We start from the raw sequence: 18,638 nt of genomic DNA, 5'->3' as shown, positions 1-18,638 counted from the left end.
TTCACAACAACATCTCAATCAAAAACAGTATTGATTCCCACGTCAGGTGTTGGTCAGTGACTGAATGTTACAGATGCCTTTACTTTTTGACAGAGCAATGAAACAAAGCAGTTGTCTCTGAGCCAGGCTACAGTATATGCTAAATGCGTTCTAGACCTCACACTGTGACGTTATCGGACAAGTAGTGGCATTACATGTAAATTATGGTGACTGTAAAGAGAATAAATAAATACATTTGCAGCCATTGCAGACGGTAATTCCCTGTTACAATGCAATTCATGTAGGAATAAATGAGAGTGTGAATGTAGCCACATCACAGATAATCCATCATAATGAGGAAGGTTTTTTTCATGTGCGATGCAGTGCCGTTGTATTAATGCCGTCACAAAATGGCTATTCATGTCTGTGCCAGGGAGGCCTCGGTTTGATATCAGCTCCTATACGCCTCCATCTGTCTGTGTGTTCGGTGGTATGTGCTATTTCTCATTCATCAGCTCTGACTCATCCTTCTAATAACCAACTCGATTTCCTCTCTGAAAGAGTTTTCAGTTGTTTTCCTATTGTGTGATTAGTCTGCTTGCCTCTCTGACTCACTCAGGTTCATCGTCAGAATAAAGCTTCACATTTTTCGTCGGATGACTTTGCATTGTGGCTATCATCTCCTCGCTTCTGACTGTCAGGTTGGTTTATCATCACACTTATGGCATGCCATTCTTGTTTCTTAGCCGTCCCGTTCAAATATGTCTGCTGTCACGCTGCTCACCTCGTCACCTGCAGGGCTGACTGCATCTGGGCGTAAACAGACCTAACCGCTGTTGCTGTGGTTAGAGGTTTGTCAGGCTTCACTTTTCTATATGTTACAGTATGTCTAATGTTTGACCTTTAACATGAAGTAAAAAAACAGATTTCTCTCTGAGACATATTTACACCTGTATGCTTTCGGGGAATAATTTTTGGCTGCCGCTAGGCAATAACAATAATCTTCCCTCTGTGAGTTGAGATGATGAACAGATGTTGGTTTACTACCTTCATTAACAACAAATAGCCAACATATGTGCCAAGCAAAACCGAGTTTAATTGCTTTTCAATATAGGACGGGCCATTTTTTCATTTCATTTATAAATCAGCTCATGGTGCAATATGGTCCTACTCTCTGGTGTTCTCTACTACATGAACATAAGTCTGCTACAACAGTGTCGTCTTCAGACTCAAACTCTTATTTTGAATCAGTAATTGATCCCTTTTTAATAATATTAATACCTTCTTATCTTATTCCCTTTTAATTGTAATATCTTCTCATCTTATACGTTTGTATGACTTTTCCAAACAAACCTGCTTTGATCAGTAAACCTAATGGTCTAAATCCCACTTTCATTCCTGTGGCCTACACAAAAAAAGCACAACTTGTATTTTCTTGCAGGACTCTGCATGGCTCTGCTGTTTGTGGAGTGGGGCTATCGGATATTTACACTGCGTTCAGCAGTTCACTAAATAAGATAATCCAGGATGATGCACCATGCTTTTGGTTGAGTCCACTGCTGGTCCTGTGGAGTTCTGCTCAGGCACATTCTCATTACAGAAAACGTCCATTGATAAACCTTTAAATCAAGAGGCACTTCATATGAAAGTATACGACGCAAACATCTTTTTAAATGGGTAAGTTTCTTGAATTGAACGAATGACTCCATGGCTTGTCATTAACAAACCTTTGTGTGTGTGTGTGTGTGTATGAGCCCCAAGAAAACTGTAATCAACATTTAGTTTTGGTGAAATTAACAACAACAAGAAAACAGATCAGAAGGATTTTCACACCATTTTATTAGCAACAATGTATCTGTTAGTTATATATATTAGAAACAAGGACAGAAACATTTCTGCTGTACTGGACTTAGTCTGAAAAACCAGCTGGATCATAAAAGAAAGCAAGTAATTAAAATACTGTTGGGAAAAAAAGCAACACTGCATTTAAATATACACTTGTAATAATATGAATAACTATAATAATACATTTCTCTAAGAATTCTTTATGGCACAAAATTTCCTGTGCAACTGTCACATCTGTTTAAAGGTAAAAGCAAAGCATTGAGAACTGTGTGTGTGTGTGTGTGTGTTACTCATGTTGTGGGTACATAAATCTGTTACAGTCACATTGTGGGGACTCATCTTCCCTTTGGGGACAAAATTCATCTCCCCATAATGTAAATGAGTACATTATAGGGTGAAGACTTGGTTGAAAGTAAGGGTAAAGTTAGGTTCAGGTTAAGATGAGGTTAGGGGTTAGGATTAGGCTGGTAGTGGTTATAGTCAGGGTAAATCTCCAGAAAATGAATGTAAGTCAATGTAAAGTGGAAACACGACAGTATGTGTGTGTGCGCGCATGTATGTCGTAGTGTATTTGCAGGAAAGCACATGTCACAAGAGGAAAAACTTAAAACAAAATCACTCACTGTTTCACCCTTTGGGAATATAAATGAGCGTGATTGCTGATAAAATCAACAGGGAGACAGAAATAGAGATAGAGAGAGGGAGGGAGGCAATCCAAGGGACAATCCAATCAGCTTCAAGCCCCTCACACAACCACACGCATTCCTTCTTGAAATCCAGCAGTGAATAATTTCATTCATTAAATGTGTGTCCTGTGTCCATAAAAAAACCGCCACCGCTCCTCCAGTCAGAAAGTCAGCCCTCCAAAAACAATCCCAAGAAGGAACTCTCCGAGTACCTCAGAGGAAGAGCAAATATTCCTCAGTCCAACGAGTCGGGAGAAGGGAGAGACTGTAGAGTGTATGTTATGGCCCGTTAAATATTTATCGATGTGCCTTTAAAGGTGAATTAATCTTTAGCCCAAGTATCCACATATCAACACATCAGAGACGGCACAATGAATGCAGTGAAGAGTCCACAAATTGAAACTTCAGTGAAGAACTTAAAAGGAATATCTCACTATAAAGTTAAACGTGTTACTCCTCTGACTGCCAACTTGATTCTGTGTTATAACATTTATCAGTAAAATAAACATTTACAAAAAAGGGGGTTGTCCCGTCACCTGGTTGGGTCATTCTTTGCATCAGCATGGATTTAAAGGTAAAGTGGCAAACTAATACAATCCCTTCACCCTTTACAATAAATGTTTCAAATGTTATTGCAACCCACCAATGGGTTCAGTATACATATAGGGGTGACAGGCTGTTTAATTGTATGGAATAAGAGTCATGGTATAGCAACTGATCGAGTTACACACACACGCACACATGCATGCAAGCACAGTCACACGAATGCACGAACCCACCCCCCTTTGGCACCTCGTCCACCCTGCCTTCAAGAACACAGAGGTCTGTCTCTGCTGAAGTGTATAATGTATATACACTTCGTGTTGTCAGCAGGCGCCCAGAGAAACCAGCCTCCCGTCAAACTGGAGACCTATATGAAAGGATGTGGAAAACAAGCAGGGATTTCCATCTTCTGTGAGCCCTTTATGTCATAAAATATCATGACCGCCCGCCTAAGTTAAGTCTGTCTGAAATGTCAGTGGGTGGCAGCTAAAACATGTCATCGCCATCCTCCACTGGTAGTAGTTTTTTTTTTAAATCTCTATAATCTGTGGATGGAGGAACAGACAGATCATCCATCATAGGAGAGGGAAACACTGGACTTCTCTAATCACATTAGCAGCTATGGCAGAGAGAAAATCCCTGCCGATTATGTCATTTTGACATGGCGGGAATCTGTGTATCTTTCAGGCCATGGGTACAAGAGTCCACAGGAAGTAGGGCTACACAAACTTCATCAAACCGTAAAACAAATGCCATTCTTATTGTTACAAAAGAGATATTGGAAAAAAAAAAACTAATAAAGAAGTTCTTGTCATTGGTAACTTCACACTTTTTAAGTACTTTAAACTCTATAGTGGCCCAAGTGTAAGGTCCTGGACCTGAGCATAGTATCTTTGAAAATCCTGTCCTGAGAGCCAACTGATTCCTCCATTCTGTAAGAGGTGACCAGTAGAACGAGACCAGACTAGATCAGACCATACTAGACTGGACTAAGCTGGTCAAGATGACAAAAAGTCAGACTCAAGCCCAGTTCGGAATGGGCCATTCCAGTTCATTTAAGCATGAATTTACACCAGACTCACCCAGCTAAACATCAGTGCTGATGCTACAGCTGCGGGTGAACATGTCCCTCATGGTGACCGACCGGCCAAGGTTTGGCTTGCGGTAGTTTGAAATGTTCACAGGCACTGGCAGGTCCAGCTCCTGCTGCTGGACGCTGCGGTAGCTGATCCGGTCACCTCCGTTCCTCAACCCATCTGGTTGATGGTGGATCTGCGGCTGAGCGGGGGGCTGGAGGTAGAAAGGCAGGTCATAGTGCGTACAGGATGGACAGAAGGTCTGTGAGCGTGTTAGTTTCCTGGCCAGTGGAGGGGTGGAGAAAAGGGCTGGGCCATTGGGGATGGAGGAGGCAGCGGCCGTCGCCGCCACAATGTTGTGATTGGAGTGGACCGGTGGGAGGCGGGACGTTACGGCAAAGTCTGGCTCCTCCTCCTCCGACTCGGACTCTTCCTTCTTGCAGCAATAATACTAGTGGTGGGAGAGAGATGATGCAGAGCAGAGATGAGGTAAAAGGATGGGAGAGAGAGACGGGGAAAATATTAGGTAAAAAGGTTCAGAATTATGTAAATTATAATTGATCAGAGATAGAAGAGGGGAGTTAAAAGCAGGCATAACAGAATGTTTATGAACAATAAAGAGAAAGATAAGAGAAAGGAAGGGACATTTATTACACTGAAATGTCAGCATGGCCCAACACAGCAAAACAAATGCATTGGCAAATTAGTTTACATGCACTATCCGCCCAATGAAGTCGGTGCCAGCCTCTAAATTCTAATAATTATGGTTACCATTTTACAATGCTTGCAACCAGCCAGAGGTTTTGGGTATATTGAGTCGGAGAAAATGTCAAACAACATGCAATATAAAATATATGTAGTGTACATTTATGTACCCACACATTTATCAACAACGTAAGATTTGTCTGGTTTGCACACTAAGCATGCATTCACTCAACAGTCTTTAGAGCGAGGATGTCTCTCATAATCTAACCCCACCTCAGCCTATATTCCCATGAGGTGCTCCTCGACCCACATGACCCTAAACATGGTCATATGTGTGCTACAGTATGACGTCTGTATGAGGTTTCGTCTCTGAGTATTTCTTTTCATCGTGCCAAATTCTCAACAATTACAGTTCAAACAGACTTGTAAACAACAATCCAGTTTTCAGTGGAGAATTTGGAGTTGCTATTTCTGGCCCACAAAATGTAGCCTACAAATTCCTGGCCTCCTGCCAACTACTATGAAGCCATATTTTGTGGATGACTTTTGATTTTTGCTGTGAAATATAAGAATCCCAAGAACTGTAATCACCTCTAATGTTACCTTGGTTTTCAGTTGATCTAGGTTAATATATGTATTGTATCGTGGTTTTATTCTGGTACTTTACAATTTGCCTCTCATTCATCTGTTCACACTTACACATGGATGGCAGCAAGCTATTAGCCTATGACACCCTAGGCTAACCATTGGGAGCAATTTGAAATTCAATGCCATGATCAAGGATACTTCGACACATTGCTATGAGGAGCCACCAACTACCAACTCAGGAATTAAACCTGTTGAGCCCCCGGGATCTGTCTTAGAGTACGTTGTACATTGAATAATCAAGGTGGTGTGATGGACGAATCCCCAAACTGCAGTAAGCATTAATACACAGAGCAGTTATTTTCATCTATAATTCTATTTTTATTTTATGAACAGCGCCTGGCCAAGACCATTGATATGAACATCAGAGCACAACCCCAAAGAAACATGGGCAGCATAATGAGTTTCAAAACACAAAATGATCACGAAACTGAAGTCTGTAACACAACTAATGGGAAACGAAGATCAAAGGCATTGGAAAATATTTATGTGAGTGCAATCTTGGACATTTTATTCTACCAGCCTTGGAATAGACGATTTACCCGAAGTTCCAATTATGATCTGTCCCTAATTTGGTCCCAAAGACCAGGATCAAGAACTACTGACTAACATCCAGTGATTTATTTCTTCATTAATACTACTATGAGCATCTTTTACCAGGTCATAAAATTCTCAATTGAATACTGATGCCTCTATATGACTTACATAAAGTAAACAAGACCATCAGCGAGAAGAGGGTTATTCTAATTCTTTGTCATCGGTGCTACCGGGTCGGATTCCGCGCAAAATCAGAAAATCACGTAGGTTCACCAGAAACTCCTGCAGCGGGGCCCTTGCTGGACCCTCTCAAGGGAAGGGAGGCACGGGAGAACGTTGTTACTACAACGTGATCAATTTAAATGGCCATGGTCAGCATTGAGGAGTCGGGAGGTTCTCTGACAGGATTTACGAGTCTTCCAAAAACGATTTCCACCATTCTCTAATCAGGACGAATCAGACACAGACAAAGAATGCTGCTACACTCATAAACCAATAGTTTTGGTTGAAAGAAAGATCTTGATATCCTTGGTAACTGAACATAAACACAATTTCACATTTTAAAGCAGATATACTTATGACTATCAACAAAATGCTATACTCAATGGCATCCCTTACTTGCAGCTCTGCGGACTTTCACAGGAAAAACAGTCTGTGGCCTCACCTGCAGCCTACAGTAGCACAGTACTGCGATGATAAGGAGTAATATAACTGTAGCTAGAATTCCACCAGTGATGACCACTGTCCCGGCTGTCATTCGAATGGCTCTCCATCAACACCCTGCAGAGAGGAAGAGGAGGGAAGGAGATGAACAGAGAGAGAGAGAGAGAGAGAGAGAGAGAGAGAGAGAGAGAGAGAGAAAAAGAGTAAAGGAGAGTAAGGAATGAGAGTTAAAGGAATGACGGAGGAGAAAGCACACAATTCATCAGCACAGTTGCTTCATTAAGTAGATTATAACTGTGTGTCATCTCAGTGGCGCTTATTGAATTATTAGCAGTTAGGAGACATGTAATAATATCATCCTACAAATGCTGCTCATAACATAGACAGGATCTCAGGCTGGAATGTAGAAAAAGGAAATGTGACAGAGAGGGAAATCAGCGCATAGGGATGGAGAGGGATACGATGAATGGATATGAAATGGAGAGACAAAATGATGGAAGCGATGAAGACGATGGTGTGAGAGATAGACGGGCAGAGGTGAGACAAAAACCAGTGGGCAGATGGAAAGGAAGAGAAGTGGATCAGAGAAAGAGGAGAAAAAGGGAAGATGATAGAGGAAAACAGGCTGTGCTTCCTAACATGCTATTCATGATGTAATCTGCCTTCAAATAATAAGGTGTTTAATATGAAAAATGTAATATAAAAAATATTAGATGGAGTGAAAGAGGTAATGTTGACTTACATTTGTGATAAACAATTTTCATTTAAATGAAGCTTGAACAGGTAATGTCATGTGATTGATAGTGTCATGTGATGCAGAAGACGTATTGCTTGAGTTTACTTCAGTATGAACAGTCTGCTGTTAATGGCATGCTTAAGAGATCATTTAGTTGGCAGTATAGAAGTATAGAATATCAGATGAAGGAGAGAAAAATCATTTTCATTTCTTGCTCAGATTCAACGATGAGCAGATCGAAAAGAAGCAGTAAATTTGAGGTGCTGTGGAAAGTGGACAGGGAGAAAGAGCATGACCTTTATTGCATCGATCAGTGGGAAACATCCAACTGGACAGCTTTGGGTGACCTGTGAACCCTGACCTTACATCAGAGGTCACAACAAAGACAAATGGAGATGTTGACCTGAGAGCTTTGAGTTCATATTCACAAATCTCTGCAGAATTGCATGGCAGACCTACATTTACTGTTCATCTTTTTTATGCGATTGCATTGTTTCTTTTTGTTACTGCAAAGATTGCATGTTTCATTTGTATTTGCATGTCATTTATTCAAGGTAGTGTAGCTGTCCTTTTGTGCGATTCACAAAACCCAAACCATGATCTTCGTGTAATCTTTATGAAACTCACTTATTGTCGATTCAGGTGGTCAGAAATACAGTTTGGTTTTACACACAGATAGAAATGAGTGGGGGTGAATGCTACAGACGTCACGAGAACATTTGCAGCAGGATGATTGACTTGAGACTGAACTGACCTCATTCTCAGGTTATTAGATCAATGCTTCCCTTTAATTACCTCTTTTCAGTCCCTACAGCAGCTGGATTACGGGAAGAAGCCTTGAGCCTAGATTCAATATACATTTTACTCCTGAAAGTAGCATAATCACAAACATTGTAATGTCATTCAAACGGTCAAAAGTAATTATTTTCTCTGTCTTCCCCTTCACTGTAAAGCATTTGAGGCTGTCGCATAACTGAAGAGTTTGAACACACAAAATGTGGTAAAACAATTTTTTACTTTACTTAAAGCAAACAATGACCACTTAGAGTAACTCATACTCACATTATAAAAAGATTATAATGCACTACAACTATGAGAATTAAAATACACTATGATCCTTGCAAAAAAAAGAGTGACCAGCAATTATGAAGTATCATGTAAATTGACCGTATGTCATTATAAAATGCTTTGTATTGTGTTGTGATTGTTATAAAGCATTCTTAATATTTGTGAGAGCACAAGTTCATAATTACTGAAGCATTTCTTGAAAAATCTTGCAAATCAACAATGTCCCACATTTACAGTAACAACCGCAGGAAACAGGTTCTCCAAGGCTTCAATTGCATTTCATGCATCTTATTTTACTTCATATGACCTCCATTCTAGTATTTATTTATATTGCACACTCTAAGGAATCAATTATAGTTATTCTGAACAGTATAATAGTGATATTTAAGTAAAGAATGTTGAGGTTAAGAGTTGAGATGGAACCGTAAACCATGTTGCTTGTTTAATTCAGGCAGAAATGAAATAAATCAATGTTAAAAAGTTGAATTTCCTCCCATCTCATAACTTAACATTGTTTGTGTTGCTGTGCCCTTTTGCCCTCTCGTCTTGCAAGTGTCTGTATCCTTGCACACAGATTTCACCAGACAATAATTAAAAAAAAACAAAACCTTGTCACTCAGTTCCCAGGTTTCGTAACATTCTTATATATTTTGGGAAAACCCTGCGGCCCCTTGACAGATGTGGGTAGAGACCTTTTTTCTCTTCATTACATCCACAATCTGGAAGTGTCATAGGGCCGCACCATCACACTGCATTGTGGATAATTGCCCAAAACCAAAAATAGGACAGCAGGCTTGTTGCTAAGCTATGACTCAATAGTGCAAGCCATTATCAACAGCAAGCACACAGCAGCATGGAGCGGTGTTGTCAAGATGTAACTCAACTGTGACATGGACACACCCTAAAATAGAAAAAAATGGAAAAAAGAAGCAGGACTGTCAAAGTCGTATGGAGCATTATGAGGTAAACGAACAGTCATACTATTTCCTACTTACCAAGCTCGCAATTGACATCGACTTTTTTCCAGTTTCCACTTCCACATCCTTGAGTCAACAGTGCTCTCCATCAGCATCCCTCAGCCTATACACTTTACTGTAGTGTGTACTATTCACCAAGTGACTGACAGCTCTGACCTTCTCACCCTGAAACACCTCTAAACCATGTTGAATTCCTCTGTGGCTAACTTGTCTAAACCACATTAGCTTTCATTGTGATATGTTTCTCCTGAGATGCTCTATGAAGTTAGAATAGATCAGACTGTCTCTGCAGTAGCTGTCTGCCCGGTCTACAAACACAACACAGCTACTCTCCCCTCAGGCTGGAACACAGCTGGACTCTAATCCAATCTGCCGGCCACACAGTCCACCAACCAAATCAATATGAAGGAACAGCAAGAACAGAGCGTCACAGGCTTTCAGTTGAGATGAAGAGGAGGGACATGTGGCGATTTGGGGACATTTTTGGTGTCAGGAAAAGAGAATGGGAAATGGAGACGTGGAGTTTGAATGCGTGTCTGACCCTTAGGTGAAGCTGAGAGTCATTGATGTAATAGGGCCTTTTCACAGCAGCCATTCTGGCGTGTCATAGCAGGGTAAACACAGGTGTAACTGATCAAATTGATTATGGTCCAGTTCTATTTAGTGTCACAGCTGTTCCAGTGATCAAGCATGCGCAATACCAGGGCCCGGCCCACCTTAATGGAACAGGGCCATAATGGAATTTTTATGAATTACACCTGTGTTTACCCTGCAGTGACATGTAAAAACGGCTGCTGCGAAAAGGGCCAAGCTATAGTGCAGGCCTCTAATCAAGTCTTCACTAATTGCTAAGTTAGAGCTACTCATTGATTAGCTTAAACGCCGCACTAATCACTATTTTATTCATTTTTTTTATTAATAACAATGAATCAAAAACCCTCAGAGAATTATCACCCAACTCTGCAGTTCCCCTCATCTGTATTGAGGGTTTAGCATCTTTCAGCTCTTTGTTTAGTTGCAACTTTGCTGTTTCGGTTCACTCTTACTGCTCTTATCAGTGTGATTTCCAGTCACCGCGGGCAGCTGTCTGCCACCTGCTCAGCACCAAACAACATTAGTGACTGGCTGAGGAATAAAGTGGGGCATTTTGCAGCTCGAGAGCAAGATATTTCCCTCCAAATATTGGACTTACATTGACCAGGTGGCCAAACACATGACTCCAAATGAGTGCTGCTCCGCGTCCACTTGATGATATTACGTGATATTATGTCAATGTTGTGTTTACAGATTGTTCTACTGTCCCGAGTGGCCCAAACAAATCAACTATTCCTGCTTTACAGACACAACCAGTGAGATCATTTTCCCTGAATTGGCTTCAAGTAAAACAATCAAGGATGCTATATAATGTATTTGTTGATACTGGTGTAGAATTTCAAAAGACCAAATATATATTATGCTAGTAAAATATATTATTACCTATAAACCTGTAAATGTGTCCATGTTATGAGCAATATTTCCTGTGGTGGTATTGAACAGTTTCTCTACAATATTGGTCCTACTCCTTAACCTTTGACCGGTCTCTATTAAGTGCACACCAAAAACACACAAATACATAATGCAGGAATGCAGATCACAAACAGTAACGTGGAAGAATATTGAGTGTGTATGTCTCTGCATTACAAAAAAAGCTACCCAAAATCTTGACCAGCTTGTAGACGCAACCCAATGTACACAACCAGTGACACAGGAAAGGTCATTACTCACGACACAAAGAGTGTCTTAACCATCCTCCGGTATACACACACACACACACAATCAGAGACATGTACATGCAGCATTAGTTACTGTACGGGGACGGCAGAGTGTGTTTATCTCTTGGGGCTCCCTTAATCAGGACAGTGTTTGAGGGATGTGTTGCAGCGAAGCGGCGAACAGTGTTAATTATTTAACCACACACACACACACACACACACACACACACACACCCGCAAACACCCATCTCAGAGTTCATTGTGAAATAGAACTGGAGAAAGGCAAACATGTCTGCTCAGCTGCTTTAGTTGGTGTTCCTCCACTGGGATGACAAGAGGTTAAGAAGAAGAAGAATAGCAGTGGGCACACGCACACACAAACACAAACACACACTAACACTCGCATGCAATAATTTTAGTACTACCTAACATGCTCAGACAGTGGGCTTTGGAATGAATTGCCACGCTTTGATGAAACATGGCAGGGATCACAGCAGAGGTCTTGCTCGGAATAATGGCTGTTGACAGGCTTTCAGTAGAACGGGGGAGAAGCACATAGTAGGTGGTGGATTCGAGTCATACACAAGAGACAATAACAGAGAACAATGGGATGAGGCTTATTACTGCTGTAGCTGTCAAAGAGTGATTTCACACATATATTTGCAGCCATATCCAAAGACGCAGTCCACACACACATGCATGGCTCGCTAAGGTAATGACACAAGCCCCTAAAAAATGTATGTGTTTAAAAAGTTTAGGGGATGGCGTCATTCAGAGTGCTCAGGTTTCTATGCCGGATGTTAGTTTTCAAGCTCATAAACAGTCTTTGATAACAGAGCTCCAATCTGATAATGCAAAGAAAGGCACAATGAAACCTTCTTCGGGACAAAATCAGTTTAATTACAGCTCTTTGTCCTCGATTAGTCTACCCTCTAAAAAACTGAGCAATCACAGAGCATCCAACCAGCGTTCGCCAAAATAATTAACAACTTATTCCTTCCACCTACAGCGTGTATCATCTCAGCCGAGTAAATCAAAAATGAATTCAGATTTCCATTATGCAACATTCATCACATCTACCATCACTTACACGTTGATGTGTGATGTACCATCATGAGGATAATGGAGCGCCACTGTAATCCACTTTGTACACTTCATTAATGTTCCTTTGGAGCACAACCTGTCCTGCTGTGCTATGCTGGTGATACAGATGTACCGCTTTAAAGGAATAGTTCAACTTTTTGGGCTTGTTCACTTTCTTGCTTTGAGAGATTAGTTTAGCACAAAGGCTTACAAATACACACAGCACCAGCTGTCTTTATGCTAAGCCAAGCAAATAACCTCCTGACCCAAGCTCTATACTACGAATAAGCCTAGTTCCCAAAATGTTGAACTATCCCTTTACGACTTTTCGAATTGAAATTATTTCATTTTTTGAGTGGGATCGAATAAGAGATTAAAATATTCCAGCATAGAGCAGACGATCAGAGGGTTTTCACTGGCAAACATTTAGATTCTACATTAGTACAAGAACATCTTCAATTCTAAATAAAGGAAATTGCAATTGATGTTAAATTTATAATCCAGTTGATTTGCTAAAAAAAATATTCTGAATACATAAACATACAAAACAATGTTGAATATGTGCACGTGCAAAAGTTCCCCAGGAGGGAGAAGAGGAGTTCACTAAGCATTATTATGATGAAGAAGTTAAAGGAATAAAAATGAGCTTTACCACTGATGTGATGGTGCAACATTGATTTGACTGGATGTTCATTTATTTATTTATTTAGTTTTTAATCTCCATTAAGCTTCAATGCAAGCAGTAATATAAACCCCCAAAAGCTAACAAATTCCTCCTTAAGCCTTGTCACAATATTATCCTGTCTGGCTGCACTGACCCTGGCTGCAGCATCCCTTGATTTCCCCTCTCAGGCTCCTGGCTCACCCTCTTCCAGCATAACATTTCACCAGATGTACAAAAAAAATATTTTGCCAAGGCACTGACAAGTTTAGCTCACCCCCAACTCTGACCTTGAATCAGGGACCCGAGAAATCCCAAAGGCTGTAGGAGATAGAGAGAGAGTTTGGGGTTGTGGATGATGAAAACACGAAAACTAGTTTTCTTGTGTAGCCATGAGTAGTTTTATCCCTTTCATTACCCTGCAAACGTTTCTGTAATTAGTGCCCCTCTGTGGATGATATATCATAAAAATGGCCCCCGGCTAGTATGAATATAGCACCATGAGGACATTTGGAAAAAAAAGAAAAATGGTGACCTGGGGGTCTCTTCATTTAATTACACAGCTCACTAAATGTCCCTCATCCATCTGAATGACCTTGCTTCGCTGCTCTTCCAGTTCAAATTGCATGCTGATGTAATGTAACTTTAAACGGGATATGCATGCACCTGGAACCGACGGAGCATGCCCTTCCTTGTCCACGACATCCTGCATTTTATCCTGGTTTTCTCTGGAGTCCCAATCCATTTTTAGGAATATTTGACAGCGTCGTGGCAATATGATATTGTCAAACTGTAGAAAATTAAGCCTTTCCAAATGAGCATCATCATGTGCAGAATTTCTTAAAAATGCCACTTTGGGTTTTGTCTGTTTTCTGGATTAAAACTCTGAAGTTAACAAAAAAATAATAATGCAGGCAAAACAAAAAGTGTTCCAACTAAAATATTCCAGTGAAGAAACTCAAGTCAGTCATTTCAAGCCACAGTGTCCTTGTTAGAGGGACTGTGATGTTTTGCGAATTCCCCCTGGATGGACTGCCCTGGTCTTTAGGTGTTAGAAGACACCATATTGCAAAAGCAATGAACAGAAAGACCAAAAACAAAAAATAAATGTAACTTATAGAGTCATAGGGCTCTGTGGCTCTCCTATGCAGGCACCAGCTGTACACAGTGTTCTACACAAAGTGCAGTTCGACACACACACAAACATATTGCAAAACAATTAACAATGATCTGTGAACTCCGTTCCTCTTTTTTGTGATGCATGCTTTTAGTCACGTACACATACAGACACAGACATATAATGGGTCCACTAACCTTTTTCTTATTTTTGATATTTTACCACAATCACTTATTGCTTAGGAATAAGGGCTCCTACCTCATAAAAGCAGCAGTACTTGCTGAAGAGTACATATATTTGAGAGATTACTCTGTTATCTAACTGACACTGGGCAAAACGTGTTTTTTGTGTCATTTATATTTGCTGTGATCACATGTATCCATGGTCTGGTTATCCAACAGTGAGCCACGGCCATAGCATGTCCGGGGGGGGGGGGGGTACAGTGTCCCTGGAGGTCTCACGGGGCAGGTAAGTGGAGGCTGGACTTCTTCTGGCTTTTGTGCAACTGGTAATAAAAACCTTTGATTTTAGAAGGTAGAAGCAGAAGCAGGGGCCGCAGCAGGTCGCAACCTGTATTAGATCTAAAATTAGATTTATCCAATCTCCGGACTTTTGGCAATAACACTTTGCTCACTGGTTTAGGTTTTATTCTTTTTCTGGTGTTGCAAAACTTTTTTGGAGACCACTTTTTCTCTGTATTGGAATTCAAAGAAATATACTCTGAATTTAATTAAATAAACGAAATTGAACTATTCTATACTGCTCTATTTTTCCATTTTGGACGGGACATCGGAACTTAGAGAGAGGGGTCTCCTCTACGGGGAGATCACTCAGCCCCTGAGGTAAGCTGCAGCATACCCACCACTGACACCATCTCACACACACACACACACACACACACACACACACACACACACACACACAGTCGCATCTGTTCTAGTAGGAGAGACCTAGGGACACCCCGCTTCAAGCCGGTCCTAAACGACCGTGAGTTTGGATGAGATTTCTACCTGTTGACGTCTGAACCGGGGTATAAAAATTATACTTTAAACAATTGCTATCTGAGCACTATACTATACTAAGACGTAGGTATAGGGAGTTGAGGAAAAGAGAAAAAATAATGTTAATGTTTCACGGTCAAGAAAATAAAGCAAACAAACAATTAATTATTATTATTATTGTTATGAGGAAGCTTTTCTGAGTAGCATCAGTGCTCAGATAAAGGCTCTCATGATGCCAGTGTGAAAGAAGAGACGTTCAAACACACCCGTGTGGTGCAATGTAGCAGCGGACAAACTTCTCATCTCACTGCACGTTTAAAAAGGGTATCCTTTTGCTGTAAGGTGCAAACAATGCCTCTTTCACTTTGAACCGTCTAATTTTGAACTGTAGATTAAAATACAACAAAAGAATCTTTCAAAAGAATGTCATCTATCAATCTGTCAGTCTGTGAGTACAGTATTTTTTTTGACAAAATTGGCTTCTCCCCTGAATGGTTGAAGAAAATGAGCTTTCACTTTCAAATCATCTCAAAATAATTGCATATAATCACATTTTGCAAGTCTGCCATTGCACTTCCTGCCCCTCCCCTCTACCATGCCATGCCTTGCTCTACCCTCTGCTGTGCAAATAATACCACTAGTCTGTGTGTGACAGGCTATAATCTTGGCACCAGCAGGAGCCGAAGTTGGCTCAGAGATATAACAGTTCTTTTGAACTTCACAGTTGATGGATTGAACAGCAGTTCTTAGCCTTAAAACTGAGTGATGCAAGCAGTAAAAAGGTGTCCGCGCCGTGCTTTAGCTTTTGTCATGGAAATAGGTGCACTTAAAAGACGATGTTCAAGGGTTTTAAAAGGAATAGACAGTTACTGTATATACACCTTAATATTTACTTTTGTACAGACATAATGAGCAATTTCATCATCTAAAACAATAATCCTATTTTACAGAGCACACAGTCAGTCTATAGTATATACAGTATTGCACAGACTGCCTCTGCTACAATTCAAGAATCAGCCACTGATCACTAGTGTCATAAGTGTCACCGCAAAAAAACTACAGCCAGGTCAGCTACAGAGGCTCAATGATGGCGCCACCGGATGGATAAATGTCAGCGGGGTGCATCAAGGCCATCAGATACACATGGTGATGAAGCAACAATTGCAACCAACACACTGCATAAAAACAGACTAACTTGAGGATATAGATAGAACGTGTGCAGACCTCTGTTTTATATGCAAGTCATAGTTGAGGCAAGTCCACATATTTGTTTGTCTGTGTCTGTGTGTGAGAGTGTCATTTTCAGGTGAGCGGAGAAGTAATATTCGATGATATAGAGCAAACTATTAATTCCAACATCCCCTCTTCCTCTCACACACACACACACACACACACACACACACACACACACACACACACTCAAAGCTACTTCACTCCAATAGCATGGATAGTGGTTGCTGTTTCTGCTTAGTGCTACATAAATATAACCGACAACAGCAGAGTTGCAACTCGACAGCACGTTTCAGGGCCCCACAAAAATAAACCGCCGTTTACGACAGAATATCTGTCGAGAGATATTTATGCAAACACTCTGCACCGTTTTGTTCTTTTCTATTAAATAATAAGAATAATGCAAACCAAATCTCAGCACGTTCCGCTCACCGTTGGCAACACGTCTGCTTGCGCGCAGTGTGCATTCTATTCTAACTCTGAACAGGATCGTAACAGTAGCAGCTGCCTGTTACTGGTTCACTCCCGGTTCATAAGTTCAGTGTCAGTCAAGTGTGCTGATGAGAAATCGCAGTGACAGAGGGGACAGTCTGTTATGACACTCAGAGCTCTGTTAGGACCTCGTGGTGGGAAAAAACGCTCACCATGATGCCGTGCTGAGTCTGTCCCAATGACTGGTTAACACGTTATTGCAAAACACTCAAAAGTGTAATCATAAGCAGGGACATACACTGAATGCACGCTCGCTCTCACACACACCTTTCCTCAGGCTACATGGTGCGCTGCCCCTAATACACTGCCCTGAAATAAATTTAATTCCGTTTCCTCTTTCTGAATTAGTTAAGACACCATTAAATTACATTTGCTCCTTGACACTTGACAGTGAGATTATTCCAATTTTAGATTTATTCCTCACTTTGCCTACTCTCCCCAAGCAACAGCATGGCACACATCATTTTAGCTCTGGGTTTGAGGACTGTTTGGCTTAGTTAGTTTGGGACGTCTGGTGAAAATGTGTTCTGAAATGGATCTCAAATCAGCTGCCAAATTGACATGCACGACATAAAGGCGCGTGAGGCGTAAAGCACGTTAACACAAACAAATACTTGCTTGGAGGCATTACGCGCTCTTTAATCTGCACAAACAGCAAAGTAGGCTTAAAAAATGGAGTTCTAAAAAGCAGCTGCTGTTTGGCTTTGCAGCAAAGTGGATCAAGCTAAGATCAAATGCTGTATGATAAAGAATTGCACTAAATGTCCTTGGTGGCATGGTTTTGTACCTTTCTGTATTTCAGAAGACACGGTCACTATATGAATGTGACATGAACGTGTGTAGCTGTAGGTTTCTTTGGGCACATCTCTGTTTTCCTTCAGAGTTCTTATCCAGTAGTTCACATTAAAAGCCGAGCTCGCACTCGTTTTTTGGAACTCAGAAAACACAACCTTCTTGGCACCCTGCCAGTGACATACTTCACTTTTTGACATCTTTCCCTTGCCATTGCATTCCGCTGCCTCTCTCTCCATCTTCTCTTTTACTCTCGCTTTTATCTTTCCCTGTGCCCTTTCTCTGTCTGCTTAGCATCTCTTCCCATTTGCTTTGCTGTCTTTGTCTCCCTCTCTGTTCTCTGCCACTCTTACTCTCTGTCTGTCCAGCTGATGTACATTGCCTCAGGGAGCACAGGCAGACCTCTGTTTCAAACCCTACTTTGAACGGCAGTGGCACTCACAAGCCAAGACACCGCCTCTGACTCGGAGAGTGATGGGTCCCGCTGTGCGTCACTTTGCATATTCAAAGCGGAGTGTGTCAGGCAAACATGGTATTTACAAGGAGTCACACAACTCACACAACGAGTCTCAGGAGAGTCAGACGTTACTACGTATCTGAGGCCCTGATGAAATCATCACACAGCTGTGGCATACTGCAAAATGCAATGTGGGAAATCATACCCACAGATACACAACAAAACGTGCACACACACACACACAAAATATTATCAATTACGTGACTGAAAGTAGAAAGACTCACCTAAAAAAACAACATTTGTTCTTTGTTCAAATGGCTAAACGGTTTACTTTTACCTGACTTTAGGAACAAAGCCGGTCGTAATGTGTTGTTTGGCACATCCTGTTTTCTACCAGAAGTGAATGTTGGTTTCTTCTGACCTTTCCCTAGACTTTATTATGTATATTTTGTGCCAAAAACTTTACCAAACCTCTGCCAGAGAAAGTCAGAGAGAGAGACGAACACTAAAACATCTAAATGTAATATTTCCAGTAATTGCGCTCGATAGACAGATACGACTCTTTGTATCTGTCTACTGCCTATGTGTGTGCTT

The 18,638-nt window shown here is 41.0% G+C and overlaps 1 protein-coding gene across 1 annotated transcript in view; it reads right to left on the bottom strand.

Annotated features, from left to right (window-relative positions):
- Positions 1-1,801: 1,801 nt before the first annotated feature.
- Positions 1,802-18,638, bottom strand: part of fam163ba (family with sequence similarity 163 member B, genome duplicate a) — a 22,749-nt gene continuing 5,912 nt past the window's right edge. The window contains exons 2-3 of the mRNA XM_031856075.1: positions 6,681-6,796; positions 1,802-4,580 (exon numbers count right to left, since the gene is read on the bottom strand). Coding sequence (XP_031711935.1) covers positions 4,140-4,580; positions 6,681-6,773 — 534 coding nt within the window. The 5' untranslated portion in view covers positions 6,774-6,796 and the 3' untranslated portion in view covers positions 1,802-4,139. The remainder of the gene's footprint in view (positions 4,581-6,680; positions 6,797-18,638) is intronic.

Source organism: Anarrhichthys ocellatus, unplaced genomic scaffold, assembly GCF_004355925.1.
Source record: "Anarrhichthys ocellatus isolate YVR2014 unplaced genomic scaffold, GSC_Weel_1.0 scaffold16, whole genome shotgun sequence".
In the NCBI taxonomy this organism is placed as follows: domain Eukaryota; kingdom Metazoa; phylum Chordata; class Actinopteri; order Perciformes; family Anarhichadidae; genus Anarrhichthys; species Anarrhichthys ocellatus.
The sequence above is the reverse complement of the archived record's forward strand: the minus strand, read 5'-3'. Positions and strand labels throughout refer to the sequence as shown.